Source organism: Radiomyces spectabilis (assembly GCF_025331425.1).
Source record: "Radiomyces spectabilis strain NRRL 2753 chromosome Unknown BYT42scaffold_15, whole genome shotgun sequence".
In the NCBI taxonomy this organism is placed as follows: domain Eukaryota; kingdom Fungi; phylum Mucoromycota; class Mucoromycetes; order Mucorales; family Radiomycetaceae; genus Radiomyces; species Radiomyces spectabilis.
In genome coordinates this window covers 134,720-159,883 of record NW_026251940.1, presented here as the reverse complement: position 1 = coordinate 159,883, position 25,164 = coordinate 134,720, and the positions used below count along the sequence as shown (strand labels likewise).

At 43.9% G+C, this 25,164-nt stretch overlaps 6 protein-coding genes across 6 annotated transcripts; 2 read left to right on the top strand and 4 right to left on the bottom strand.

The window, feature by feature from the left end:
* Positions 1–569: 569 nt before the first annotated feature.
* BYT42DRAFT_128627 (PIG-P-domain-containing protein) lies at positions 570–2,321 on the bottom strand. Its single transcript, XM_051562178.1, has 7 exons — positions 2,210–2,321; positions 1,927–2,135; positions 1,716–1,796; positions 1,505–1,642; positions 1,247–1,435; positions 754–1,188; positions 570–643 (listed from the first exon to the last, which is right to left on the bottom strand). The coding sequence occupies exons 2-6, from the start codon at positions 2,022–2,024 to the stop codon at positions 867–869; spliced, it is 828 nt and encodes a 275-aa protein (XP_051419015.1). The 5' UTR covers positions 2,025–2,135; positions 2,210–2,321; the 3' UTR covers positions 570–643; positions 754–866.
* On the bottom strand, positions 1,972–6,086 carry BYT42DRAFT_586494 (uncharacterized protein). The gene is made up of 6 exons (XM_051570070.1): positions 5,766–6,086; positions 5,581–5,700; positions 5,399–5,513; positions 5,081–5,326; positions 4,716–5,021; positions 1,972–4,658 (listed from the first exon to the last, which is right to left on the bottom strand). The coding sequence occupies exons 1-6, from the start codon at positions 5,978–5,980 to the stop codon at positions 2,361–2,363; spliced, it is 3,300 nt and encodes a 1,099-aa protein (XP_051419014.1). The 5' UTR covers positions 5,981–6,086; the 3' UTR covers positions 1,972–2,360.
* BYT42DRAFT_586492 (uncharacterized protein) lies at positions 6,087–8,447 on the bottom strand. Its single transcript, XM_051570069.1, has 6 exons — positions 8,256–8,447; positions 7,960–8,193; positions 7,802–7,864; positions 7,041–7,730; positions 6,909–6,971; positions 6,087–6,835 (listed from the first exon to the last, which is right to left on the bottom strand). Exons 1-6 carry the CDS (start codon positions 8,301–8,303, stop codon positions 6,344–6,346), a joined length of 1,590 nt encoding a protein of 529 aa, XP_051419013.1. The 5' UTR covers positions 8,304–8,447; the 3' UTR covers positions 6,087–6,343.
* Positions 8,448–8,834: 387 nt separating this feature from the next.
* Positions 8,835–13,113, bottom strand: BYT42DRAFT_586475 (uncharacterized protein). Its single transcript, XM_051570068.1, has 17 exons — positions 12,871–13,113; positions 12,677–12,809; positions 12,126–12,615; positions 11,815–12,061; positions 11,617–11,747; positions 11,518–11,546; positions 11,372–11,449; positions 11,209–11,309; positions 11,086–11,151; positions 10,935–11,026; positions 10,823–10,876; positions 10,658–10,770; positions 10,405–10,605; positions 10,134–10,338; positions 9,677–10,076; positions 9,483–9,614; positions 8,835–9,415 (listed from the first exon to the last, which is right to left on the bottom strand). The coding sequence occupies exons 1-17, from the start codon at positions 12,962–12,964 to the stop codon at positions 9,324–9,326; spliced, it is 2,658 nt and encodes an 885-aa protein (XP_051419012.1). The 5' UTR covers positions 12,965–13,113; the 3' UTR covers positions 8,835–9,323.
* On the top strand, positions 13,114–18,453 carry BYT42DRAFT_586460 (galactose mutarotase-like domain-containing protein). The gene is made up of 32 exons (XM_051570067.1): positions 13,114–13,341; positions 13,405–13,419; positions 13,535–13,736; positions 13,797–14,004; positions 14,063–14,268; positions 14,331–14,443; positions 14,498–14,593; positions 14,665–14,680; positions 14,737–14,785; positions 14,847–14,911; positions 14,987–15,000; positions 15,064–15,212; positions 15,274–15,312; positions 15,374–15,427; positions 15,485–15,551; positions 15,605–15,700; positions 15,754–15,887; positions 15,959–16,067; positions 16,120–16,228; positions 16,285–16,398; positions 16,455–16,541; positions 16,605–16,710; positions 16,768–16,825; positions 16,885–16,909; positions 16,960–17,015; positions 17,077–17,229; positions 17,299–17,334; positions 17,389–17,466; positions 17,528–17,678; positions 17,758–17,860; positions 17,921–18,103; positions 18,169–18,453. The coding sequence occupies exons 1-32, from the start codon at positions 13,135–13,137 to the stop codon at positions 18,308–18,310; spliced, it is 3,240 nt and encodes a 1,079-aa protein (XP_051419011.1). The 5' UTR covers positions 13,114–13,134; the 3' UTR covers positions 18,311–18,453.
* Positions 18,454–19,745, top strand: BYT42DRAFT_586449 (rab11 protein). The gene is made up of 6 exons (XM_051570066.1): positions 18,454–18,527; positions 18,592–18,753; positions 18,870–18,903; positions 18,962–19,155; positions 19,218–19,298; positions 19,383–19,745. The coding sequence occupies exons 1-6, from the start codon at positions 18,491–18,493 to the stop codon at positions 19,505–19,507; spliced, it is 633 nt and encodes a 210-aa protein (XP_051419010.1). The 5' UTR covers positions 18,454–18,490; the 3' UTR covers positions 19,508–19,745.
* The last annotated feature ends 5,419 nt before the right edge of the window (positions 19,746–25,164 follow it).

The window sequence follows — 25,164 nt, the reverse complement described above, 5'->3', positions numbered from 1 at the left end:
TTGCGATAAATGTTTATCTCATCCACTCTTCATTAAGCAATGAGTATTTCTTCATTCAAGCAATCACTTCACGGTCTGCGAATATACAACCTGAAATCCCATTTTTATCATTTTAAATCGATGATCACAACATCAGTGATGTATATTGCAAGCAACACTTCATTTGGTGTTCGTTGCATATCTCGATGTTGCTCCTCACTTTCATTCATACGAACATTGCTTTCCTTTCTCTTCCCCTAGTTTTCCTGACCCTCATTCTCCATCGTGGGTGGGCAACTCGCTGTCCAGTCAGTCGGATAAGGTCCCTTTTTACCAAACAAACCACTACCGGAATTTCTTTTCCCACTTTCTTCAGCTGGGCGAATTTCGCTTTGCCTCTCTGATGCAACCGCACAATGAATAACAGTCGGCTCTGTGGAACGTAGCGTCAAGTAAAATTTGCTCGAATCGTTGAAATCGACGAAAGAATGTGTTTGAATATGTACCGGATCACAGATGGACAACTTGCCTAATTGCTTTGTCAGGTAAATTCTGGCTTTGATATTTATTTTCTTGGTCGTTGCAACTTGTTGTATCCTTGATGGTTACAATTGGTATAGCTTGCGGGATCGGAGAATAAAAGGATGATAAAAAATGTCATGAGCTGTAACAAGGCGCAACACGAATACAAACGATCATAGTTAATCCTTGTGGATCTTGGCCCCCTGGAATGAGAGCAGACTTTCGTCTTCCATGAGAATGATCCAAACTGACCTATTCATCCACAAAACGAACGATCGCAGCAACATCATCCGTCGGCCATGACGCGAACCAAAATTCCATGGACGCTGGTGCGGTGAAACGCTGTGATGCAAGGTCGGACACTCTTATCGTTTGCGTCGACGTATCACGGGAACGGATGCTTCATCACTTGTGGAGGTGGAGAGTTCCTGAGGGACTTGATTTTCCGCCGCTTCATCGTATAATAATGCGCTGACAAGACTAATGGGTATATCATGTAGTTCTGGCATCCAGTCTTCCGGTCGTTCCGCGTGAGGGCATTGCATCTGCATCACGTTCGCGTGTTCATCGGTGATACAGGCGTAAGAATCAAAAGCGGCGGTATTCATCAAATTGATCGCCATAAATGAAAAGAAAATCATCCATACAACCGTCATCAACCAAATGGGCACCGCCAATGCCCAATATCTATATCTCTCAAGTTATTTCAAGGCCTCTCGCTTAATATTATTTAAGAAACACGTACCGGTTTGGATAGTAAGTGATGCCGAGTCCATGCAATATATCGTCCGATACATACGCCCAAATTAGATATATCCCCAAAACGACAAAAGAAGCGAGATACATCACAAAGCCGTAGTATTCATAGATGGGGGTCTTGATGGTGGCAGCTACCGGGGGCGCCCGTTCCACCGAAGAAGGAACAGCAGGTAGTCTGCATGAACATGAGTCACGGGTGGAACTAGCAGATTTCGTTTAGAGAATAAATGAATAAAAGACGTACTCTGAAAATGAGCGCGGTCGATGGCCTTTTTTAAAGCATAATTTTTCTTTGGTTTGCACTTGTTGTGCTTCACGTTCCGTTCGTTTCGCATATTTCCGCGTTAGAAAGCTACTGAACGAGTTGCGACGGCTGGCTACACTATGGACAATTTTTAGCATGCTGACGAAAAGCGTCAGATCAGCAACGCGCAAAAAAAAAAAAGTACACTCACGTTCTTCGTCCGCGATCCTCCGTTTTCGGTACTGATTGATGACTTGATCCACGCCGCATTTCAAACGATTCCATCACCGTACTAGCGGTTGCAGCGAGAGTAGGTAAAGATGGCGTCGATTGCGACGACATCAAGTGCGTAATTTCGTCATCCTCAATTAACCTTGAAATAAAGGTGGAAAGTTCTGCTTTCACTCTTTTGGATTTCTCACCGTTGGCCATGAAATGAATCAGTGTTCACAAAAGGAAAAAGGAAACAAAAGGATAAAAAAGTAGGGTTCGTTTTATTTGCTGGCGCTGTCTTTCGCATACATAATTATCCGCTTGACTCCGACCAGCCATGATCCGCATTCGCTGTAACTGCTTGTTACGAGATTTATTTGGTGATTATGCGCTGCTTCATAATCGCCTTGCTGGAGGGCTTTACAATCCCAAAAAAAAAAAGTTATATCAGTCACGATATACGCTTCAAAGGCCTTTAATCTAACGAAATACCTTGAACAAGAGAGCCCATCAGTTTCTCCACATTCTCTGATAAGTCATTGCGATGCATTTGCTTGTATAACAAATTCAGTCGACGTTCCGTATCGTTCAGCTCTCTCTTGTAACTCGCCTATGTCTTGGTTAATATCTAATCATCCGTAATTCATGTTATTGCTCTTACAGGTAACTGCTGTCTGGTTTGTCGCAAGATGTGAGATAAAACGTCGTAAATGGGTCGTTGCGTTGCGGACAAGTGATTTCGCTCATAGACAAACCGCTGAGCCTGTTCCTTTTTACGAGGCACTTGCTTGATGTAATCTGTCTCTAGCTGTTGCTGATCATACATAAAAGTGTAGTTTGGTTGTTGAGTGAATCCCTGGAGTTTTGCATCCTGGTGAATGAGTGGACTCGCGTCGTGGAATTCGATGAAATCGTGGCTGTGGTTTTCATCAGCCCACAGGTTATCGAGTGGGCTCGGAGAGGATATGGGAACAGCCGTTATCGCAAGTGAAGGTGAGGGTGAAGGTGAATTATACATGTCATATTGGTCCAATGGCTGAGTGGAGACTGCCCAAGGAGTTGGCAAAGGGGTATCAGAAGAAGAAGGAACAGCTGAAGGTATATTACTCAAGGACGGTTCACGTTCCAATTTTTGGTGGGGCCTTGAAACAACAAGCTTTGACGCGACCTTACTTTCAAGCTCGTTGGACGGAGATGTATTGTAAACGAACCCTTCAAAGACGTCGTCTCCGTTATCGAATGCTTTCGCCAGCACTTGCTGTTCATCTGATGGCGTATGCTCTGCAGTGGTCAATGGATCGTACAGTGGCTCGGCCTTGTGCAGTGGTTTCCATGAAGTGATTGTAAGCGAGTCGGCTGTATATTGCTTGTTATCCTTTATCTTGTCGGTTTTATGTATTTGCAACGTAGCATCGTTGGATTTGGCAGAAGTAAATACCTCGGTGGAGAGCGACACATGCGTGAGCGGAAACAGCTGGTCGTCATTTCTGTTAACTCCAGCCATGGCACGATAAATACGATCTTGCATCATGAGGACGTCGGTATGTAGGGCACTTGAGCATGTCGGAGGTATACGCTGCAGATAACTCCACGCAATGTCCAGTCGGCCTTCGCTGGCAAGGAATTTTGCATACCCTGAATAAATCTCATACAGCCCATCAAGGGAGTGATCACTCCCACTGTCGCTATCTCGATTGAAAGCTGGATCTTCGTAATCCAAAACCTTTGAAAAGATGATGCATTTTTGGACCAATCTGTGCAATTCAGCACTCGCATCCTTGGAGCCATTTTGCTGCTGCAGCAACAACCATAAACGAACGCAATTTTCGAAAGAACCCGCCACAATATAGCAAAGGAGAGCATAATAACCGTAGTGTTGATCGTGATTGGACAAGTTGTCTACCATTGTTTGTTCGAGGCGTTTGCCGAGAAGGTCGCAAAGAGATGCAAAGTGTTCAGGCTTTGCAAAGGTACAGAATACAGCCATGGCCGCTTTCCATTCGTCGATGGCGATATGATAGGCAATAAACGCTAAATCATCGTCTGCAAGGCTATGTAGTAGCTGCAAGTACGGTTTCTTGGTCGATCGACGCTGGAAGTGCTGCTGTAACGTGGAAATAAATAAATCTTCGCCACCGTAATATGCAATGGCTAGTGCATCCGCTAAATTATCATTTACAAGACATGTATTAACTGCTGAAAGGAAATCCCCAGTGATAAGTGCCCGTGTTATGACCTGGTCGGTAGCGGAAGTATGGGTAGAAAAAAATGACAGCTGCTGCGTCGTTAATGGTTCCACTTTGGTCAATGAAGCTGCCGTAGGAAATGGAGGTTCCGTGGGTAAGTGAGGAAACAGTTGAGACAGGGAACCGATCGATGTAGGAATGACTGATTTAAATGCTGTGGGTGAGGTATGGTCAAGAGCTGCAGCCGGTTCATTTTCCTGCTTGTCCTTTGAAGGAAGATCCTTAAATAGGGAAGCGATCGACGATGTCACCTGCGAGGAATCATAGTCCAAGTATTTCAACAGTTGCGTCCGCGAATCTTGTGCTGTGAGAATGCGGAATAGTTCCCACTCATTCATGACTGCGTTCTCGTCTATTGACGTAGAGTATCGTTGTTGTATAATAAGTTGAATAGTATCTTTTTTCGTCGCTGCATTTACTGCTTCTGCCTCTGCCATCAGCAAAGAATTGTTTCTGACGGCTTGAATGACGACTTGTCGAGGGCTTTGCCGGCTCTCCTTTGCTTGATTGGAGTTTCTAAAAATCACCAATTTCCCCCCGAACCCAAAGGAAGCACCTGTAGGACGTCGAAGCCATTTCGGTGGTTCTCGTAATAGCAGCGAACGCTTGTTGTCATTGGTATACTGTCGCTCGTCCTTTGCATGACATGAGATGGTACTACGCTTATAAGTACTGCCCATAGAATAAATATCGATCTGTAGAGTATTTGTCAGTACATGGGTGGATGTGGCCTCTCGATACTTGCTGATTACCTTTCCGCTTTGATCGGCAGAAGCGAGCAGACGTGGGTCATAAGGACGAAAATGAATCTGTGATATGGGCTCCGTTGATTTTGAGAGGTCTCCGAGATATTCGCTGGCATCCGTAGACCAAGCAGCAATCCGTCCATCTTTACTAGCGGATAACAGTAAGTTGGCGTCTTGATCACACCACGCGAGATCGAGTACGCTTTCTCGATGACCGGAAAGCGCGATAATATAGGAATTCGCATGCCTTAAATCCCACAGATAGATGCTTGGATATTGATCATCATCGTAGGTAGTAGCGAGCTGGGCTGCCTATATTTTCCTTGCTGTAGACTGGGCACATTAACTGAGCGAATGATGCACTCACTCACCTTATCAGGATGCCATGCCAGCGCATTGACACTTTTGACTGTATTATTTTTGATTGGACTCGAGATAACCATTACTTCCTTTTTGGCTCTCAAATCCCAGACCATGGTGTCTCCGTGCGAGCAAGATGTTGCAATAATGTGTTGTACTTGATTATTCCACGCTGCACGAACAATATGGGTTTGTTTCGATATCCTGTTATTCGGAGTGTAAGGCTTGTTCGGATTGGTTAGATCCCAGATGAACATCTTTCGGGAGACGGGATGACAAAATATTATTAAAATGAAGCTGGGTAGATCAACGTGACATTCCATGTTTACCTCACCATATTCTCCGGCAGTAGCCAACAAGTTTGGCTGATGTCTATTAAAACAAAGGCTCCGTAGATGTCCTGCATGCTTCCGAGTACGTATTATCAAGGCATCCCTGCTTGACCTGGCCAGTTGCCTATGTGATAAATATACAAAGGTATTACAGCTTACAGGAGAGATCGTGTGTTTACCTTTGTTCTTCTAAAATAAGCGTAGCATCCCATAACAATAATTCACCAGAGATGGTTCCCGAAGCCAGAATTCCATGCGGTCTGCTTGCTGTGACATGACCCCATTCAACAGTCGATATTCTAACTTGAAAATTTTAAATTACCCAAATCCCGTCGAAGGCAATTTTACTGATAAAAAGACTTACCTTGACAAGCAGGTTACTGTGCCCTGGGCGGATAATGTTTGACTGTAACTTTTTGAAGGAAAAGGCGGTAGGTAAAATAGCTCAATAACGGCTGACTGAACTGCTGCATCGGATTGACGATGAGAAGGAGATGCCACGGCCATGGCTGGAATGGTCGGAGATGGGCTCCAAGCAAAGGTCCCCGTACGCTGAATTTCAAACAGTTTTGTCGCCATGGCACAGCGTCAACCAGAATAGCTGGGGAGGAAAAAGCACGGTGCGAATTCAAAACCGGCGTCCGTGCTTTGAATATGTTGTTTTATTTTGTCACGCAAATAAGATGCACCGATGGAAAAAAAAAAAAGAAGGTTTACATTAGGGTCGCGTGATATTACCAATCTGTGTTGCATTGCATGTATAAAAAAAAAGACACAAGAAACGAAAAAAGATTGGGAATTTGCATAAAAGACTAAATAAATGGATGTTGTAACAATAAAACAAGTGAGTATGCATGCAGACTTGAGAAACTTTTTTTAAGATGGATAATGGAAAAGGAGCGAAAGGTACGGCTTGATGCATGATGAGCTGAAAAGCATTCACTATTTGGCTCGGCCGAGACGTTCGGAAGCCCTGGAATGGAGTCGTGCTATACCACTCGAGGTCGGTGCACCTCCGAGAGCGCCTCCCGCACCACCGACGCCTCCTGCACCGCTTACACCTGATATATGACTGGTATTCTCAAAGGATTCTACGGACGATCCCGAGGCCAATCTCTGCAAAGGAGAGTACGTATCTCCATTTTCGGGTATTTGTGACAATGGGCGGGAGGATGCTGGTAAAGGGCACGGTGGTTGAGGGTCTTTGGGAAGCGAGCTTGGCTTGACTTCGCCCGATTCCTTCTTTGCTCGTCGGACTGCCACGCTCAAGGCGTTCAGCCATGATTCCAAATCCACTTCGGTGTTTGCGCACAGGACATAGTTGCGTTTAGGAATAATGATTTTGAAGCAGTAACGTTTGTGCTTGCTGATAGGCTCGATTTCTAATGAATCAATGATGTGCGTAAGGGGAATAATACGATGAGGTGCATATTCCTAAACCAACAAAGTCAGTCTCAATCCGGCAGTCATCACGCCATAGTAACCCATTCCAACATGTCATTTTTACCTTATCATCTTCATAGTAAGCCAATGTTTCAGGTCGCAAGACGAACCAACGCTTTCTCCAGCCCTACATAGGCACATTAGTTCATCGCCCACATCATGGCCAAAAAAAAAGGGTGACAAGAATTGGATTTACCTTGTTGCGTCCAAGTTTTAGAAGATAGCCTTCGATCAACACACGGTTGCGACTTTCTTCCTCACAGACGTTGGCCATGTCCGAATGCCAGCTGTATTCCTCATCATCTTCCGAGCTGGCTAACCCTTCAGCCATATGAACATGGGCTTGATGTTCCGAGTTGGGTGACAATGGATAAATATGACCAGTGGCGAATTCACTCAGTGGTGTCTGTGGGGTATAACTGACGTGAGCGGGAGAAGATTGAGGATGAGTGCGCTGAGGCTTGGGGATATCGACCGGTGGTACATGGACATGTGATGTAGGTTTATCGCTCGCCGATGACCCTGGTAGTACTCCGCCACCGGACGGTCTACGTGTAGGTGTGTCACAGGTCGCACCCGATGATCGACGCCGCTGCTGCATCATGTTGGCGGTATGATTCGATTTATAAGAAGTAATTACATCCTTTGCGAACTCTTGATCGCGATCGACAGAGCTGGAATCGTCTTCATCGTGCGATTTCAGTTCGGCTTTCGTTCGTTCGATGGCATCAAACCAACCATCCATATCCGCTTGATCCTTGGCTTGCACGTAATACATTCGTTTGGGGGTAATAATTGCAAATACAAATTTATACTTGTTCTTCGAAGTCACTTGTACGACACTGTGGATCTCGTGCAAATCAATGATGCGCAAAAGTTTATATTCCTATGACATGGTTTTAATGGACATGGCGAATTAGATAAGTCACAAAAATCTTGATGCTATTCTAATCTTACCTTGCTGTCTTTGTACAAGGCCATTTTGGTGGTTCGCAGTACAAACCATCGTTTTTTCCATGTCTACAAAAATAAAACCGGTAATATATAAGATACTGAATTCACGCGAGCCAGAAACAGGAATTTCATGGATAATGTAAAGGAAAATGGTCACTCACTCGTCTTCGTTTTTCGCCTTTTTTCATTAAATAGCCTGCTTTTACTACTTTTTCGTTTTTTAATAATTCAAGGGCTTCACCAGAGACAGGCATGGCACAAGGATCGTCGTCTTCTCCATCGGAAAAGTGACCTGTCTCCTGAACATAGTCATCGTCTTCATCTTCGCTGAGAACAATACGAGTTGTCCGGTTGGCAGTTATATTAGTGTCAGACAGTCCGGAACGGATATTAGACTACAATATGCAAAACTTGTCATTAGACAAATGAAAAAGAAATAACCCGCGGATTCACATACAGCTGATTTCAGGATGGAAATAGGCTCTGTCTTTTGCGGCGACGCCATGGAGACAAGTAACGACAAAAGAGAATTAGGTAATAAAAGTATACAAGTAAGAGAATAGATAGAAGAAAAGAAATAAAAGTGTAATGCGTTAAAGACAGGAGAAAGTGCCAAGGCAAGGAAAAGATAAAAAGAAGCCACAAAGATAACTGATATGGGGGTTTGGTTCCCAATGTGCGACTCAACAAGATTTATGACCCAAAATTGGCCAATTAAATCTTTGGCTGGGATCGCTCCCATTTTCTTTAAATTGGGATATCCTTTTTTTTTCTTTTTTTTTCACACTAACACACAGCCCGCCAACCCAGGAATGAGCTCTGCATGATCCAGTTCCGTCACACCGCCATTTCGCTTGGTTTTTTTTTTATTGCTATCCCATGGATTGATTTCCTGCTTGTGGATTTATGTATTTTGGATGTAGGAAAAGGCACTTTTATACGAAAAAGTCTTTTGATGGAATGCGTGACGTTCACAGCCTGCGCATCACCCAACCCATTGTCAGCTGTAGTAATCATATTAGCCCTTCTTTTTCCACTCTGATAAAACACGGGATATTCTTATATCCGGTCGCTCTTATATGCAGCTATCCAAGCGAGACCTACCTCCTTTGGCTTTTTTGCGATAGCGTCGCTATGGTATACTTCTTAATGCCGTGTTATACGAGCTATAGCACAACACATGTTTAAAAGAGTTTCCTTTAAATTATATCTTGAAGTGGATTCAGGCATTACACTGACAATGGATTGACCCCATTGACCAATGGGACTATCACAATCAAACTGCGCTCTGTGGGTTTTGGAATGCTGTATTGTATCATTCAGCCATTGTCTAACTGCAGCTTGGTTGGCAATAACCCCAAAGCTTAATCTGGCACAAAGGAATCTTTTTTGTTTTCATTCGATTACGTTCGCTGTTGGGCTATGGTACCAGAATGCAATGTCTGGTTTTTTATTTCATTCGTAAGCAATTTATTTGCTATTAAACTTTTCCCTAATAGTTTTGTAGGTGACGCACGGAAGAGGACTAATGCCGAAGGATACGCCAATTATTGTCGAAATAGCCAGCTTCAAGGAACCCGCCTAATCCCTTAAACTTGGCTTCAGGTCCAATGACAGCTGTCGTAAAATAAAGAATTGATTGTTGGCTGGATGATAATAGATTACTGATGATTTGATGACTTACCCCATTCGGGAACCATCATACCGGCCTGTTTAGGCAACAAGCGTAAAGCAGCATTGAAACCGTCGGCATCAACACCAGCGACGACGATGGCTAGTTCCTGTGAATGGAACCCGGGTCGCAAGAACAGTACGCCTGTAGAATGATAGGAATTGATCAATATGTGGCATTTTAGGTTGGCTGTGTGCCCTTCATACCAGTCCCTTTTGCAGAGTAACGTTGATCATCGATCTGGATACTTGGTGGATCTTCTCCAAAACCAATTTCATTGGTTCGCTTAGATGTTAAGCGAGTCAATGCCTGGTTTTGCTTCGGTCGACCGAGATAGACAGTGACGACAAAGTCGTTTCGCGATAGTTCTGTTCGCTCGAGCACTGCGTGATCTTCCACAATTTCTGAATCACCAACGCCGTAGAGGAACCAGTCATGGGCTATTTGCAAAGCCGCGTGTTGAAATTGTGCCTTCTCATCCGTCGAGTCAAGCATCGTAGGTAACACAACCCTCAGTGGATGTGTACCATCATACATGCGATGCAACGATCCATACAGCCATCTGCTTCTTTCATTTGGAACTGGCCAAGTTTCACGATCTGGAATCTATCTCGCAAAAGCATTAGGATTCCCCAGCCGTGTAGCTTACATTTCTAAGCTTACATTTCTCCATTCGCCGGTTATCTTGTTCCTTACGAATAAACCTCTCGGTTTTTCTATGCCCGTAAAGGACGTTCCATCAATCATAAATCCATTACGTAGGTCAAGAGTACAATACTCTGTGAGTGTGAAAGCAGAAACATTCAATGTTTGAAATTGGCAGAGGTTGCCTTCGGATGTATGCTGAAAGACGTGAATTTTGCTCAATCTATGGATCATGTTGGTTCGGGTCAACTTATAAAACCAAACTATTATGCAAATTTAGGAAACTTACCGATACGGTATCACCAATTGCTCAATCTGTATGCCCTTGACTGAACCAATTCCTGCAGGATTCGTTGTCACGACTGAGAAGTAACGTCCCGATACCGGTGCTTTCGACGACTCCAGTTGTCGATGAATAAATTCCTGGACGGTATCATTTCTTAGCACACCATCCCACCAATGCTTCTCACCAGGAACAATAGACGTTTTGCTAAAGGAATGCAATAAGTTACATGTTGAAACAAGCAGCGAGAATTATTTACACTAAATCTGGATCGTGAGTATTTTCGTTGAGCAATCGCATCAGTTTTCGGCTGTGGAGGGGCGGCACGTTGTCATCGTCGGCACCGGTATGCGGTAAGATGGGAATCCCTTTCTATTGCAATATTAGGTTTCACTACTGATGATGCAGATTTACTATAACCTACCATGTTGGGGATGTGAAGATCGTTATTGTATTCGGCAATGGACATTTCCATAATCTATAAATTGACACCGTTATACTCCAGACCAATGCTTATCGACGTCTTGTTTACATACGCCTTTCGTGTAAGGATCTACATGGGCATTGCTCACCCAATTGGCATAGGACACATAGTCCTGGATTTTAATGTAACCTGAAGCAGCGACCACTAACCATACGGGAGTGAGTGGTTCGGATGTATCCAAAGTCCAGATTTGTTGACCATACCTGCAATAGCTGTATCGGGAAAATGCGTTGCAATATACCAGGCTCCTTGGCCGCCGTTGCTGTGACCTGTTACCGAGCACTAATAAGCTGCTGCCAATATTCTCTATTTTTGATTATCATTACCTATATATAGAACCTGTTTCACGTTTCCTATAGTCCAGCTTGACTCTTCTGCTGTCTTCAAGGCTGCTGCCATATCCCAGCCAGTGGTAATCTGACGCCAGCTTTTCTTTGTTTAGTTATATCGCTACTGGGGATAGCAACAAAAATTTTTAATCTTGCCTACCGATGCTCATTTTGTCCGGCAATCGACTGTAACGCCGCGAAAGCGTTCTTGGTGCTAGGACCGTGCCAATCAAATCCCCTAAAAGATTAATATAATGTCAGAACAGTGTTGGCGATGAATTCGCTATATCCTTAGCGTGACTTTACCATGATGTTCGTCCTGTTGGGAAGATGATCTGCAGAGATAAAAAGCCAATTCGGCTTGTGAGTAGGGTCCCAAAAAAGCCTTCGGATAAAGACATATACCCATGACGATTTCTGCACAGGCAAAGAATCAGTCCAGAAGCGGGTGCTGGCTTCCAACCCTGAACCATGCAATGCAAGTATCACCGGCTTATCCGGATTTGCGTCTAAAACTTGAGGTTTCTTCGCCATGGCTACACAGGAACCCTAGTTAAACTCCTTGCATCGAAACGGCCGACATCTTGAGTTGCAAGCGCTTACCATAGTGAACGGTCCCATCGTAGTCGATGAACGTATATGCAAATGCCTCTTCATTCCAGTCGATGCCCAAGACCGTCAAGTCTTTCTGGATCTCCTCTGTTTGATTACCTTCGATCATACAATGTACTTGCACGCGCACAGAATCTAGCTTTGCAATGCTAGAATCCACCGAAAATTCGATTCCCACGGGACGAGTTTGTCCAGAATAAATGGGAATTGGGTCGCTTGACAGCATGTGAGAGGAAGACTAACGTTAAAATGATCAATCATTAGAGAGAAGAAAAGGTCAAGTTCCGTCTGAAGACACTTACCTTGAGCTCTTTTGAATCGTTCGAAAATATTTTTATCTGAATGGATGTCACTCGCACGAGAGTATCCGACAAATTTTGAACGGACACCCTTCCAAAGCTGCCTGCAAATCCTTTGCCAGATAATAACGATGGTAAAAGTACATCTTGCGGGATCCGCACGGGATTCGTCTCGTTCAGTTGCTGTAAATGGACAGTGCATTGACACTGCGGAGGAGCAACTCCTCCTCCATATATGCGAACATCGTGGACCAAACGAATTTCAATGGTATGGCGGCCTTTATCCAATGTAGCGATATGCTGCGTGGTACCAATCGAATACGCATCTCCGTGATATCTGGCACGGTCAATGTAGAATTCCGAGCTACCTTGTACTTGAATTTCAAATTTCGCCCGCTCAGCTACATCAACGTAGCCTCGAATCCAGCATTGATACTGCTCGATAGACCAACCAAATGGAACACCATTCATTTCAACACCATTCATTTCGCACCTATTCCATCTTTGGTTGAGCATACAAATAACAGAGGATGATGGGACGAATAAAGCCCTACCGAATATTCGGGAATTCAAGCGGTCCTATCTTTCCATCCTCCGCGCGAACTGTCATCCATCCTACATAGCCATCCGTAGCCAGCTCTGAAGGATACTTATTTGACGTGGAGTATTCCAGAGACGCAAATCCCCCTAAAAATAGTTTACAGACTATTAGCCAGCAGGACCAGAAGAACGGCAGACCAATATATACCGTAGGCTTCGAGAGGATCGGCACCGAACTCTTGCTCGCGCGTGCCAATAGGAAATGGTCCAAGAATTTGCCATTCAGAAGGAAGTGCCACCATGATCAAGACAAGAATGACGAATGAATGCGTGCAGCTTAGGGTGTTGACAAGTTTGGCAAAAATTGACTAGCGCGCATATTATGTCACGCGCAATCTGTGAGAAAAAAAAATAAAACACGGACCAAGAGCTTTCCGTTTCCTATTGCTGGTTTTTCACCGTTTTCTTCAACATGGGCTCCATTACGAATGACAATTACAAACCTCCGCTGGACAAGACGCCACGCGTTCCCAAAAGTATTACAAAGTCCCGCATCAATAACTTCATGGCTAGCGAAAGTCAATTCTTTGATATGGGCATCCAGACAGCCTTCTGGGAACTCCGATTATCTGGTGAACCGCACGTAACTTTATTCGTGTACAATGTTCCTGATACTGAGGTAAAGAGAAGAAGTATTGAATTACATCGTCAGCTGAAAGTTTTCTAACATGTATATTTTCAGCGTATATCGTTCCAGGTAGTTATAAAAATATGAAAAAAACGATATGCTATTCTTTCGGAACCGTAAAGCAGCACTAATTTTTTGCATGACAATGACCAAAAAAAAAAAAAAAAAAAAAAACCGCAACCAGGACGCTGTTTCACGAAAATTTGAAAAATTCAATGTGCAGGAGACCGAATTTGCACCGATCTGGTCCACCCACTGGTTCCATGTTGATGTCCTTATTCCCGACGTTATGAATAACCGTAAAGTTGTCTTTCAGTGGGATATGGATTGTGAAGGCATGGTCTGGAGCACCGACGGCGTGCCGCTGCAAGGTCTTACAGGAGGAAGTAATTGAAATTCCGATACGTGAAAAATGTTCCACAGTTTAATTCATTTTGTTTATGCAGCTGACCAGGCGCGCCATGAATATATCCTATCGATGAATGCCAAGGCCGGCGAAAGATATAGCTTTTTTATAGAGGCTGCCTGTAATGCCATGTTTGGCTTGAGCTATGGTGATTCGATGGTCCCTGACCCTACTCGCACCTACAAGATCAAGACCGCGGATTTGGTGGTACCTAATGAAGACATCCAAGCGCTTTACCATGACTTGAGGTATGTCTTGCAAGTGTGTGTCCACCAAATATAATCTGCATATTCATGGTGAGTATAGCATTATCCAAGGAATTGCCTATGATACGGATGACGATTCGCAGCGAGCTCGGCGAGCTTTGTGGCTCGTCAATGAAGTGATTGATCGCTTCCATGCACGCAGTGATGAATCTATTAAGCAATGCTTAGCTTTGACGCGAGAATTCTTGTCCATGCATAATGGTGGCAGTCAGCACAAAGTGACGGCAATCGGTCATTGCCATATCGGTAAGGCGCAAAAGATTACTTATGATGGATTTTCTGAACTAATGACCGCGGCTCGTCAACAGATACCGCGTGGCTATGGCCATATGACGAAACCAAGCGTAAAATAGCACGTTCATGGTCCAGTCAGATCGAATTAATGGACCGTTATCCAAATTTTATCTTTACCGCTTCTCAGGTTCGGGATGTCACGGAGTGGATGATACCGTTCCATACGCTGACAAAAAATTAGACCCAACAATACGAATGGCTTCGCGAACTCTATCCGATAGTCTTTGAAAAAATCATTGAGAAGGAGAAAGCCGGCCAATGGGAAATTATCGGCGGTGTAAGATACATTAGAGGGATATCAAGGATGATAGGAAAATTTTACTTACCATCATATTTTTGGCGCTTTAGAGCTGGGTTGAACATGGTACGAACAGATGCCCTATCGTTTTTGTAAGCTGCATAATAACTTGTGCTTCGTAGATACCAATATGCCTAGCGGTGAATCTCTGTGTCGCCAAATGCTGTTAGGGTAGGTTGCTCTCCAAGGTAACAGGAATAAAGACAAGTATTTAACATTATTTCCTTCACAGTCAACGGTTTTTTGAAAAATACTTTGGCAAGCGGGCAAAGGTGTTTTGGTTGCCTGACTCCTTTGGTATGTTCGCATGGATTATGCTCATCTCTATATATACATATTAATCTTTGTTCATCACAACAACAAATGTATCAGGCTATTCTGGACAGGTAAGAGCATGGCACAATGAAAAACGGCTTGAACCATGCTATCTAACAAGCATCGCTTGACAGTTACCCCAAATCCTCAAGCAATCGGGATGTGATTACTTTTTCACACAAAAGCTTTCCTGGAATAACATTAACAAGTTTCCTTTGACAACCTTTTGGTGGACTGGGATTGATAACACCAGTATCCTTGCTCATCTTACTCCAGCGGAAACGTAAGTGTGTGGACTGTGTGCCCTTTTTCTTGGAGATCAGGCGACTGAAATTTTTTCTTAGCTACAATGCGGCCGTCACTCCAGCGGAACTGCACAAATGGTAACATTATTTAGGCGGTGAACCTTATTACCAGTCTTAATTATCAATAACTATCTTGTAGCGTCGTTAACCATCATGACATTGAGTATTCCAATCAAAGCTTGCTTGTCTTTGGGTAAGCTCAAAATGTTACATTGTCAATGAGTTGGGATTTTGACATGAGGTACCATAGTAACGGTGATGGCGGAGGTGGACCCGCTCCAGAAATGCTTGAACGCCTCAGCCGTGTCAGAGATGTGGTAAGTGGGATAAACATCAAATTTTAGTGCTGTTGTTTTTCATGTGATACTAGGACGGTATTCCCACTTGCGTCCCTGGGACTGTACATGGATTTTTTGAAGAACTTGTAGCAAAATCAGACAGGTTGCAATCTTACAAAGGAGAACTGGTATAACATAATGCTTGGAGATGTGTGGCAATATACTCACCCATTTTGTTTAGTATTTGGAATTCCATCGTGGAACCTATACCACCCAAGCTCTTGTGAAGTACGGTAACCGAAAGGGCGAAGTTTTGATCCGTGACGTGGAATTCCTTGCGACGATGGCCAAGATCATTGGTAGAGACAAATACCGGTAAGTGAATGGCCGGAACAAGAAACCTACATTTGTCACCGACGGTTGAAACTCACTGCGCTTTTAAAAAGATATCCCCGAGATGAAGTTGACAAGTTCTGGAAGTATATTTGCCTCAACCAATTCCATGACTGCTTACCTGGATCGGCTATCGGTTTGGCCTATAAAGACGTTCACAAGGTATTTCATGATATGAGGTATGAACCATTCAGTGGTACTCATTTTATGATAGTTTCATCGAGAAGTTATTTCTCAATCTTTATTGCTGCGCCATAATGCGCAATCTGCGATTATGGCTTATCATGCTACGGCAGCACCGAAAGCAACTGCTGAGAATGAAGGTGAGCTTCTTTTTCAATACTATGTTATGGACAACAGAATTCAAATCCTCTATCAGGAATCCTTGTTTTTAATACATTGCCTTGGGCAAGAACGGCTGTTGTTACGGTTCCCGAAGCTCAAACATCTTGGTCAAATCAACAATGGGAAGACGGTCATGAGCTGGTTGTCGGTAAGTTGAAAGCAATAGAACCATTCTAGAGCCACGTACTGACAAACATATTTCAGTACAACAAGTACCAGGATTTGGTGCGACGGGTTTCATGGGCACGGCCACTTACTTCCCCGAAATAGGAGCAGAAAAAGCTGCTAAAGGTACACGTTTATAAAGCACGACATGATATATACTTTTTTCTGATCTGTTCATTGAAAAATTAGCGTATCGACTGGAATCTGGCCTATTTGTGCTTGAAAATCCTCTTTTGCAAGCCACATTTAACAAGGATGGTCAATTGGTGCAACTGATTGACAAAACGTCAGACAGGTACATTTATCCGGTGAGACCACTATCGAGCATGTAACTTATGCCTTGTAAATCAAGGTTACCTTTAATTCCCCAGAATAGCAAAGGCAACATGTTGCAGCTTTATGAGGATGTGGTAAGTGCAAAAAGCTGAACTTTGATTTGGAATACGATTCAGTTTCTAATTTAGTACAGCCTACAAATTGGGATGCGTGGGATGGTACGTTTTTCATCGTAGATTGGCATTGACACGATACTAATTCAAAATAGTCGAAATTTATCATTTGCAAAAGTACCGCAGCTTGGAAGGCAACGGAACTCTAAAGGTAAAATCGGCGTAACTGTTGACAAGGAGACGACAGATAAACTAACAATCACCTGCCTTAGATTGTTTCGAGCGGACCGTTGAAAGCCGAACTTGAATTCCGGCAACCGATTTCCAATGCGAGTTACATCCAGCAACGCATCAGTTTGACCTGCATCGGCAAACGGATTGAATTTGATAACTTTGTCGAATGGCATGAAGATCGTCAGTTCCTGGTAACTAGAAAAAATTCACTCTGTATAATTCTAAAAAGAAACTCTATACTCACGGAATGCAATATCTAGAAAGTTGAATTCACTTGGGATATCAATTCAGATCATGTACGTAGTATAAAGATGCTGACAAGAATGCTCTTTAACTTTAAAAACCCTTAGGCTACGTACGATATTCAATATGGTGTACTTCGTCGTCCGAATATCTACAATACCACTCACGATTCAGCCCGATTTGAAGTATGGACAGACGCTTCATGTGAAGCATAAAAGCGAGCTAATGCATAGAAATTCGCTGCAGGTATGCGGTCACAAATTCGCAGATCTATCAGAGGCAAGCTATGGTGTTGCCTTATTGAACGATTGCAAGTACGGTTATGCAACGCACGGCAATGTGCAGCGCCTATCCCTGCTGCGCTCACCTAAAGGACCTGACGACCAAGCCGATATGGGTAATGATAATTCAGTGACAGCTAACATTTTTGCTTTTTGATATACACAGCTTTTGACTTTTGTGTGTGTTTTTCTCAGGGCAACACAAGTTCCGATATGCAATCTACCCACATTCGCAGTATTTTGCTGCCTCGGACGTGATGCATGAAGCTCTAGACTTTAACGTGCCGTTGTCACTTCGGTAAACAAAGGATCACATTACTTGTTATTGCATGATGTGTCTAACCAAGAATAACTCCAGTTATGCCCAAGGAAGCGAATCCGAAATCAATTTCACACTAGGCTCCATGTTCGTGGTCACTCCTTCCAATCGTATCATCATCGATACAGTTAAACTGGCGGAAGATGATAATGATCGCGGTAATATCATTATCTTGCGTCTGTACGAGGGCTATGGTGGGCAAGCCTCAGCAAAACTGCAATGGTAGGGAAAAAACGTTCCCAACAACTGTCTGAGCATGAAATCTGAATAAGCTTTGTTGGTTACAGTTCTTTGAACGTCAGCCGGATGTTGGTTTCCAACGTCTTGGAAGATGATACTGAGAACGTTCTTGTAGCTCAACCGGACGGCTATCAGCTCACCTTTAAAGCGTTTCAAATAATGACGCTAAAGGTGTATTTGGCTGTATGATCCAAGCACACTTGTTTTTGCCGGGTGACACGAAAAAAGTTCTAGTGGATGGTGGCACGGATAGGCTGGTGCAACACTGTAAAGTTGTACTCCGCTCGAATAAGACAATCCATAGTTTCTGTATTCTTTTTTTTTTCTCGCTTTTACTTTATTTTCAGAACTTTAACCTCACTATTAAATATGAGTCGTGACGAAGAATATGATTATTTGTTCAAAGGTTTTTATTACTATACCGTGATTTAGTAGTGATGAGCATGTACTCAAGGTGTAATTATGGTTAGTGGTACTGATCGGTGATTCCGGCGTCGGCAAGACGAACCTGTTGGGTCGCTTTACGCGTAATGAGTTCAATCTTGAAAGCAAAAGTACCATTGGCGTTGAATTTGCTACCCGAAGTATTCAAGTGGACAATAAGGTGATCAAGGCACAGATTTGGGATACAGGTACGATTTATTATGAAGGGATTTTTTTATGTCTAAGCTACAGAAATTATCTGACTCACTTATTCTCATATCCGCGCTTTTGTATCCTACTCCCACTGATGGATGTGTATCCCTAGCTGGTCAGGAAAGATACCGTGCTATTACGAGTGCGTAAGTAGCTAATATTCAAAAAGATCAATGTAGGCAAATCAGCTGATCTGGATTGCAGATACTATCGCGGAGCTGTAGGCGCATTATTGGTGTATGACATCTCGAAGCATTCGACCTATGAAAGTGTTGGGCGCTGGTTGAAGGAACTTCGTGATCATGCAGATTCCAACATTGTCATCATGTTGGTCGGAAACAAGAGTGATTTGCGCCATTTGAGAGCGGTTCCAACTGACGATGCGAAGCAATTTGCTGGTATGAAGTAGCAAAAAAACGAGATCTGATGCAAAGGCTTAGCTTAACATATTTGTGTACAGCCGAAAATGGTCTTTCATTTATTGAGACATCCGCTTTGGATGCTACCAATGTTGAACTTTCGTTCCAACGTATCTTGACTGGTAAGTGAACTGGGTAAAACGGTAGAATGAGCGGTAAAAAGGAGAAGAAAAAGGAAGGCGACTGATGGAGATTTTGTGGAATAGAAATCTACCGCATCGCATCCAACAAAGCGCTCGAATCCTCCAACAACCCTATTAAGCCTACAGGTGGTCAAACAATCTTGGTGTCTCAATCACCTGAAGAGCAAAAGCAGGGCGGATGCTGTTAAAAGTTTTCATAATACCCTTATGCTTGATATTCCTTCTTATGTTTATTTTTCCTTTTCTTCTTCTGTTCATTTCTTTTGATTAAATGATAGCAACTATAAATGTTTCCACTATTCGTATGGATACGTTTTTGAATAACAAGCCGTACAACCCGCTGTGCAATGGATGCCACCTGCTACTGGATGCCGCACTCTTACATTGAGCGACATTCGTCAGACAAAAAGCCTAACGCAATACGGCATAACCTGGGCGAGACTCTTGATGGAACTTTGGTATATTAATGTCAATACTCTGGCATACCATGAAACACTTTTAATGAACAAAGCAGCACTTATTGACCCCCTCCGTTCTGTCCCGCCCAAGGTTATGATAGATCTACAAAGATGTGTGGGAATGTTGGGTATTTAAAAAAAATGAGTTAGTAAGCTCTTTGGTTGATTCAAATTTCGTTGAGATATTTTACCTTTGATGTTTGATGCAGCAGATACCGAGGGCTTCCCGACCGAAATAAAGAAAGGATACAAATATAAAAAAAAAAGTAAATACAATAGGTGCGTCTGTAAAAACCCCCTAAAAACCCTGTGGGAAAAAAAAGGAGGAAAAGACTGCAAGAAGACTATTCACTAAAATACAAAATACATACTACAACTACAAAATAAAATGGTCGGGAAGAAATATCGAAGGCGATACCACGGGCAGCAATCCATATGAGAGGAACCTGGGGAGGACGCGTCAGCGTTTCCCGATGAGAAAGAGAGCCACACGACCGAAGATGTCCTTTGACGACAAAAACCGGATTGGCCACAATCTGGTGCCCGAACAAAGTAGAAAGGTTTTGGAGGGATGGATGGCTTGAATGGCTTGCCAGGCAAAAGAAAACCGGAGAGAAAACCAAAAGCTAAAGACAGAATAGAGAAAAAGGACAGGTAAATTTTTTCTTGTCGAAAAACGGATAGTCGTATCACACAAAAGGTACCTTTTTTCATAATAATCGAATCGACCGGATCAGATACACGCCATAGTCTGGTGATGGATGATGGATGCAATGATAGTGAGGGATTTCCAGGCAAACAGAAGAGATGCAAAACTAAAGAAGAAGAAAAAATTCGGACAAAAATATGTGATTTTCCATGGATGAAACAATAGTCACCTCACTGATGCATGAATGATGAGCTACACAGATCGAAGCATATCTGCTCCATGTATCATTCGATTACTGAAGAGAATGAAAGGGCATATACAGTATAACTGACAGATAACCCAAATTAAATGATGCTACAAAACACCAGATCGTCGTATCGTCAATCACCTTTCTTCAAAAAAGAGCTCCACTCACATTTTATGTGAACGGCGACGATGCTCTGTTTAACCACAACTGGCGCAAACGGCATTTGCTGCTGATTGTTTCGCCTATTATCGTGAAAGTGTTTCGTGGAGAGAAATTTGGGCAACCATGACTTGTAGAGCGCTGATAATCGTTGTCGTTGCAAGATGGGGACCGAGGCATGGTTGAAAGATGAACCTTGGTTGCGACGACGGTACAAAGGGTAACCCCTGTGATCTTCGACGGTAGCTTCGTTGAAGGAGCGCGGGTAACGCTTCTTACAGGAGCCGTTTTCCATGCACGGAGACCTCGGATGCATGGTTCCACACGGACCGTGCATCATACATCTGCTGACGGTGTCGTAGAGATCAGGAAATCTCTGTCTGTCCGGAAGTTCAGCTGACACAATGCGATCATAATCGTCCAGTGTTCTCAGCTTGTCGTCCAGATGTAACACCAAAAGCAGATGGAGGTGCGGTAATCCTCGTTTTTGAAATTCCACAGTATGGACATGGGCAACTACCCTACCCAAAACATGCTTCTTGGTCAAATCTTCCATGAGAGCTTTACGCTTCATGTTAAAAACTCGAGCGCAAAGGTCGGGCCGATCAACAGCTGTCTGGAGTGGAGCCAACTCGTCCTGAATTTCCACCCACTGAGGATTGCAAGTGAAAGTAATAAAGAGATCCGGCTGCCCGCATCGACGTACGATATTCATCGCATCATGGTAAAGTTGGCGCATGTGTCTCGGGCTGCCAATAAAGGTGGATGGGAGAATGACCTTTTGCCCGACGTTTTGGAGGTCATTGTCGCCGAGTTCTACCGCATCTACGATACCTCGGTACAGTTCCGTGCGCAGGTTTGCCTGGTTTAGCCGCAAATACGTGAGTCGGTTCTGTTCCATTTTTGCATACATATCCACTATATATTGCTCGAACAATCGGCCGTACAGGTGCAAATCGTGGCTGTTATCGCGCATCATCAGACGGTAGCTATACCATTGCATGACGGTAATGCTTCGACCGCTTGGCGAGCGTGAGTGGATGTTCCACCCGAGATCACCATGCGGGAACATGAGGACATAGTGGAGCGCGTCGTAGTACTGGTGCATTTCACTGATGCGTTGAAGCCCATAGCTTCTCGATCGGAGCACAATATCGCGGCTACTGTTTGGTATGATCGTACTGTCTACCAGGATCACTCCAACTTCGCTAGCTGTGGGTGCATTGTAACGACGAACATCAGGCGTGTTTTCCGCACTTATGAGTAGCCTCACATCTACGGCTTCCTCAGATTCACGCAAGACCTGGGCCATCGACTGCAGCAACGGCACGAACGGGTTGACTTCGGTAAGCAGATCTTGTAGAATGAGAAGGGTGGCATTCTGCAGATAGGGTGCCACAACATGCCGGTGTCTAAGTTGTGTGTTGGAATCATAAATGTACATTTGGGCAAACGCAGGGGTATGACTCTCGGTTGGTGGTAGTAGACCACCGATCTGGTGGTAAATGCCACCTTGGATACGGTAGCAGTAGGCTCCGTTGGGATTGTTGGCCACGGATTCATCGATTTGGGCGCCTACCGAAGTAAAACTCAAATTCATATTATAGGCGCGGATCTGCTCACGGAAATCTCGCCCTTCTTCATTGTCGCTACGAAGGAGACGGGCGATGGTTGGAGGTGTAGGCTCCAAAGGTGGAAGCACAGCGGAACCTTGGCCACAGCAGAGTTGGAACTGCGGATTGGAGTTCGATTCAGATGAGCTTTCTTTGGCCCACATGTGTGCCTGACAGAAATTGCAGACAACATTCATGCGTCCCAAGGTATGTCTCTCTGGAAGTTCCCACTCGTTATTTCGGCCACTGTTGAGTGTTCCTGATTGTTCGTCTCTCTGGAAGTTCCCACTCGTTATTTCGGCCACTGTTGAGCGTTCCTGATTGTTCACTTGACAGCGTATTAGCATGATGGTCGAAATCTGCTTGGACAACGGGCGCAGGTAAAGTACGAATACGTTCCGTAGTGTCACTTTCTCCAGCCACCCTCATAGCCAATCTTGCTGGATTCAACGGGCAAGCGAAATGGTTGGAACGCTGGTGACCCAGTTGTTGGCAAGCTCTGCAACGGACTTCGCTTGGTCCTCGGGTTGTAGTAATTCTACTTTGTTGGGCACGTTGAGGGTTGTTGGGGCAGTTGCGGTTGGTGGAGCGAGCATGTCCTGGCAAACTGCAAGAAGCACAATAAACGTTTGAAGATGACATTGAATTAGTTTTACAGAGGAAGAATAAGAAAGAAGAAAGGAACAGGCCTGGATAATGCAAAGCAACACGATCTCTTGCATCCGTGTATGTATCACGGTCTATCTATTCACAAAAGGAAGCACAAATCAGGAGCCATAATTCAACATCCGCTCAGATCTTATCGTAAATCATGTGATTACAACAGTTTTATCCAATCAACGTTCATTGAGTTTGAAACTACCCAATCATCAGCGGTCTTTTGTCGGCAAACAAATGTGACGGTGGAATATATCCAAATATGGCAACTCAGAGGCAAACATTTTAATAAGGTTGAGATGAGGCTTGATCACATTACGTTCATTTTTCATCGAGGTCTGCTTCAAAATGAGCCATGAAAGGAGTCTACAAAGAACTTTGATGTTTACCAACAGAGTGAGGACACACCACAAAATTAGGAACGGGTAATACGTGAACTTTGGGCGTTTTTGCATCTGAACGAGGAAGTCTCAAAATATCAGCTGCAATGTACCATAAAATAAAAAGGGGGGGGCGTGACGATGCAAGTAACATACAAAAAGCCAGTTGGAACTTTTTTTTTTCGTTTCTGCAAAAACCGTCAGGAAAAATCGGTCTACAGTATTCCCAAGTGTTGCAGCCTAAAATCCACAGTTCAACGCATACCATTCACTCATGATGAAAAGAGCAGATTCCGTGCCGTAGTATTCGGTGCCGCGCTTAAGGATATGCAAGATAATCTCAACCTTATTAAAATGTTTGAATTTTAGTTCGCAGTCACTTTTATTGTCCGCTAATTTGGCGTTGTTGATTGGATAATAAATGTTTTTAAGGCTGCTGATTGGCTAAAACAAAATAGATCACATGATTTACGTGTTGTAAAAACCGGTCACTTGGAGTTGCTCATGATCTGCACTTCCTTTTATGCATGAGCGGACCGTGTTATTATATGATTTGTTTAGTTAAACCACGCTGTATTGTTTTATTATCTAGGTCCAATTCCTTTCTTTATTCCATTTCCTCAAGCTCAATCGCTTTTTCCCCAATGTCGTCTTCAACCATTTTCTGTGCTTCGTGTGGCCTGCCAGGTGATGCTCGATCAACGAATCGCAGCTGTCCCAACAATACGAGACGTGCTGAGGAAAGCGCTATTGTCTCATCACCCATCTCCTGTGTTTCTTGCGGTCTCCCAGGACACGCTCAATCCACCTCTAGAAACTGTCCCAATAACCCCAGACGCACCGAACAACCCAACGTTGCTACGATCCAAGGATTGGTAGAAGTCCGTTGCTCTTCGTGCCAGCAACTGGGACACCAGCGCAGCAGCCATCTGGCTTGCCCATTGAATCCAGCGAGGCTGGCTATGAGAGAAGCAAACGAAAATGACGCTGGAGAACACAGCCGTAGATTACCTGCACCTGTTGGTAACGCAGAGTCTGATGAATCAGAACTCCCCAGTAGACATACCTTGGGTCGCATGAATGTTGTCTGCAATTTCTGCCAGGCACACATGTGGCTCAAAGAGCGCATGTCTGGATCCATCTCAAATCCACAATTCCAGTTCTGCTGTGCCCAAGGTTCCATTGTGCTTCCGCCTTTGGAGCCTACACCTCCAACAATCGCGCGTCTCCTTCGCAGCAACACTGAAGAAGGAAGAGATTTCCTAATTACAAGCCATCTCGCGCGAGACATCTTGGAAGTACTTCAGCAATTAATGCATGAAATCAATCCTTTCGTCCATCTTTTCAAGACAATGGCCCAATGCATACAGGATAATGGTGGTGCTTCCAACATCAGAATGATTATTCGAGCTGACGATGCCCCAGATCCACGACGCTATAATGCACCAAATGCTTCTGAAATTGGTGTTATTATCGGTGAAAACGCAGAGTCCTCTGGAAGGGATATTGTGATCTGTACGCGTAGTGACCAACTGACATCAATCAGTGAGATGCATCGCCTGTATGACCCACTCCATTACGTGCTGATGTTTCCTGAAGGCGAGCCTGGGTGGAACATTGAAACTCGATCGACCAGAAACGACAGAGTCACCGTGATGAACTACTACAGTTTCAGATTGATG

Excerpts from the sequence above, each read along its gene's own strand:
- BYT42DRAFT_586492 (XM_051570069.1), bottom strand. The coding sequence starts at position 8,303 with ATGGCGTCGCCGCAAAAGACAGAGCCTATTTCCATCCTGAAATCAGCT. Across the intron at positions 7,865-7,959 it reads AAGGCGAAAAACGAAGACGA|ACATGGAAAAAACGATGGTT; the intron begins GTGAGTGACCAT and ends TTATTTTTGTAG. Across the intron at positions 6,972-7,040 it reads TAAAACTTGGACGCAACAAG|GGCTGGAGAAAGCGTTGGTT; the intron begins GTAAATCCAATT and ends GTGCCTATGTAG.
- BYT42DRAFT_586449 (XM_051570066.1), top strand. The coding sequence starts at position 18,491 with ATGAGTCGTGACGAAGAATATGATTATTTGTTCAAAG. Across the intron at positions 18,528-18,591 it reads ATATGATTATTTGTTCAAAG|TGGTACTGATCGGTGATTCC; the intron begins GTTTTTATTACT and ends AATTATGGTTAG. Across the intron at positions 19,156-19,217 it reads CGATGCGAAGCAATTTGCTG|CCGAAAATGGTCTTTCATTT; the intron begins GTATGAAGTAGC and ends ATTTGTGTACAG.
- BYT42DRAFT_586494 (XM_051570070.1), bottom strand. The coding sequence starts at position 5,980 with ATGGCGACAAAACTGTTTGAAATTCAGCGTACGGGGACCTTTGCTTGG. Across the intron at positions 5,327-5,398 it reads CTGCCGGAGAATATGGTGAG|ATGTTCATCTGGGATCTAAC; the intron begins GTAAACATGGAA and ends GTCTCCCGAAAG. Across the intron at positions 5,022-5,080 it reads TGGCATGGCATCCTGATAAG|GCAGCCCAGCTCGCTACTAC; the intron begins GTGAGTGAGTGC and ends AGGAAAATATAG.
- BYT42DRAFT_128627 (XM_051562178.1), bottom strand. The coding sequence starts at position 2,024 with ATGCGAAAGACAGCGCCAGCAAATAAAACGAACCCTACTTTTTTATCC. Across the intron at positions 1,643-1,715 it reads GAGGATCGCGGACGAAGAAC|TGTAGCCAGCCGTCGCAACT; the intron begins GTGAGTGTACTT and ends AATTGTCCATAG. Across the intron at positions 1,436-1,504 it reads CGACCGCGCTCATTTTCAGA|ACTACCTGCTGTTCCTTCTT; the intron begins GTACGTCTTTTA and ends ATGTTCATGCAG.
- BYT42DRAFT_586475 (XM_051570068.1), bottom strand. The coding sequence starts at position 12,964 with ATGGTGGCACTTCCTTCTGAATGGCAAATTCTTGGACCATTTCCTATT. Across the intron at positions 9,615-9,676 it reads TTACTCTGCAAAAGGGACTG|GCGTACTGTTCTTGCGACCC; the intron begins GTATGAAGGGCA and ends ATCATTCTACAG. Across the intron at positions 9,416-9,482 it reads TATGATGGTTCCCGAATGGG|CTGTCATTGGACCTGAAGCC; the intron begins GTAAGTCATCAA and ends ATTTTACGACAG.
- BYT42DRAFT_586460 (XM_051570067.1), top strand. The coding sequence starts at position 13,135 with ATGGGCTCCATTACGAATGACAATTACAAACCTCCGCTGGACAAGACG. Across the intron at positions 13,737-13,796 it reads GCAAGGTCTTACAGGAGGAA|CTGACCAGGCGCGCCATGAA; the intron begins GTAATTGAAATT and ends TTGTTTATGCAG. Across the intron at positions 17,467-17,527 it reads ACGATTCAGCCCGATTTGAA|GTATGCGGTCACAAATTCGC; the intron begins GTATGGACAGAC and ends AATTCGCTGCAG.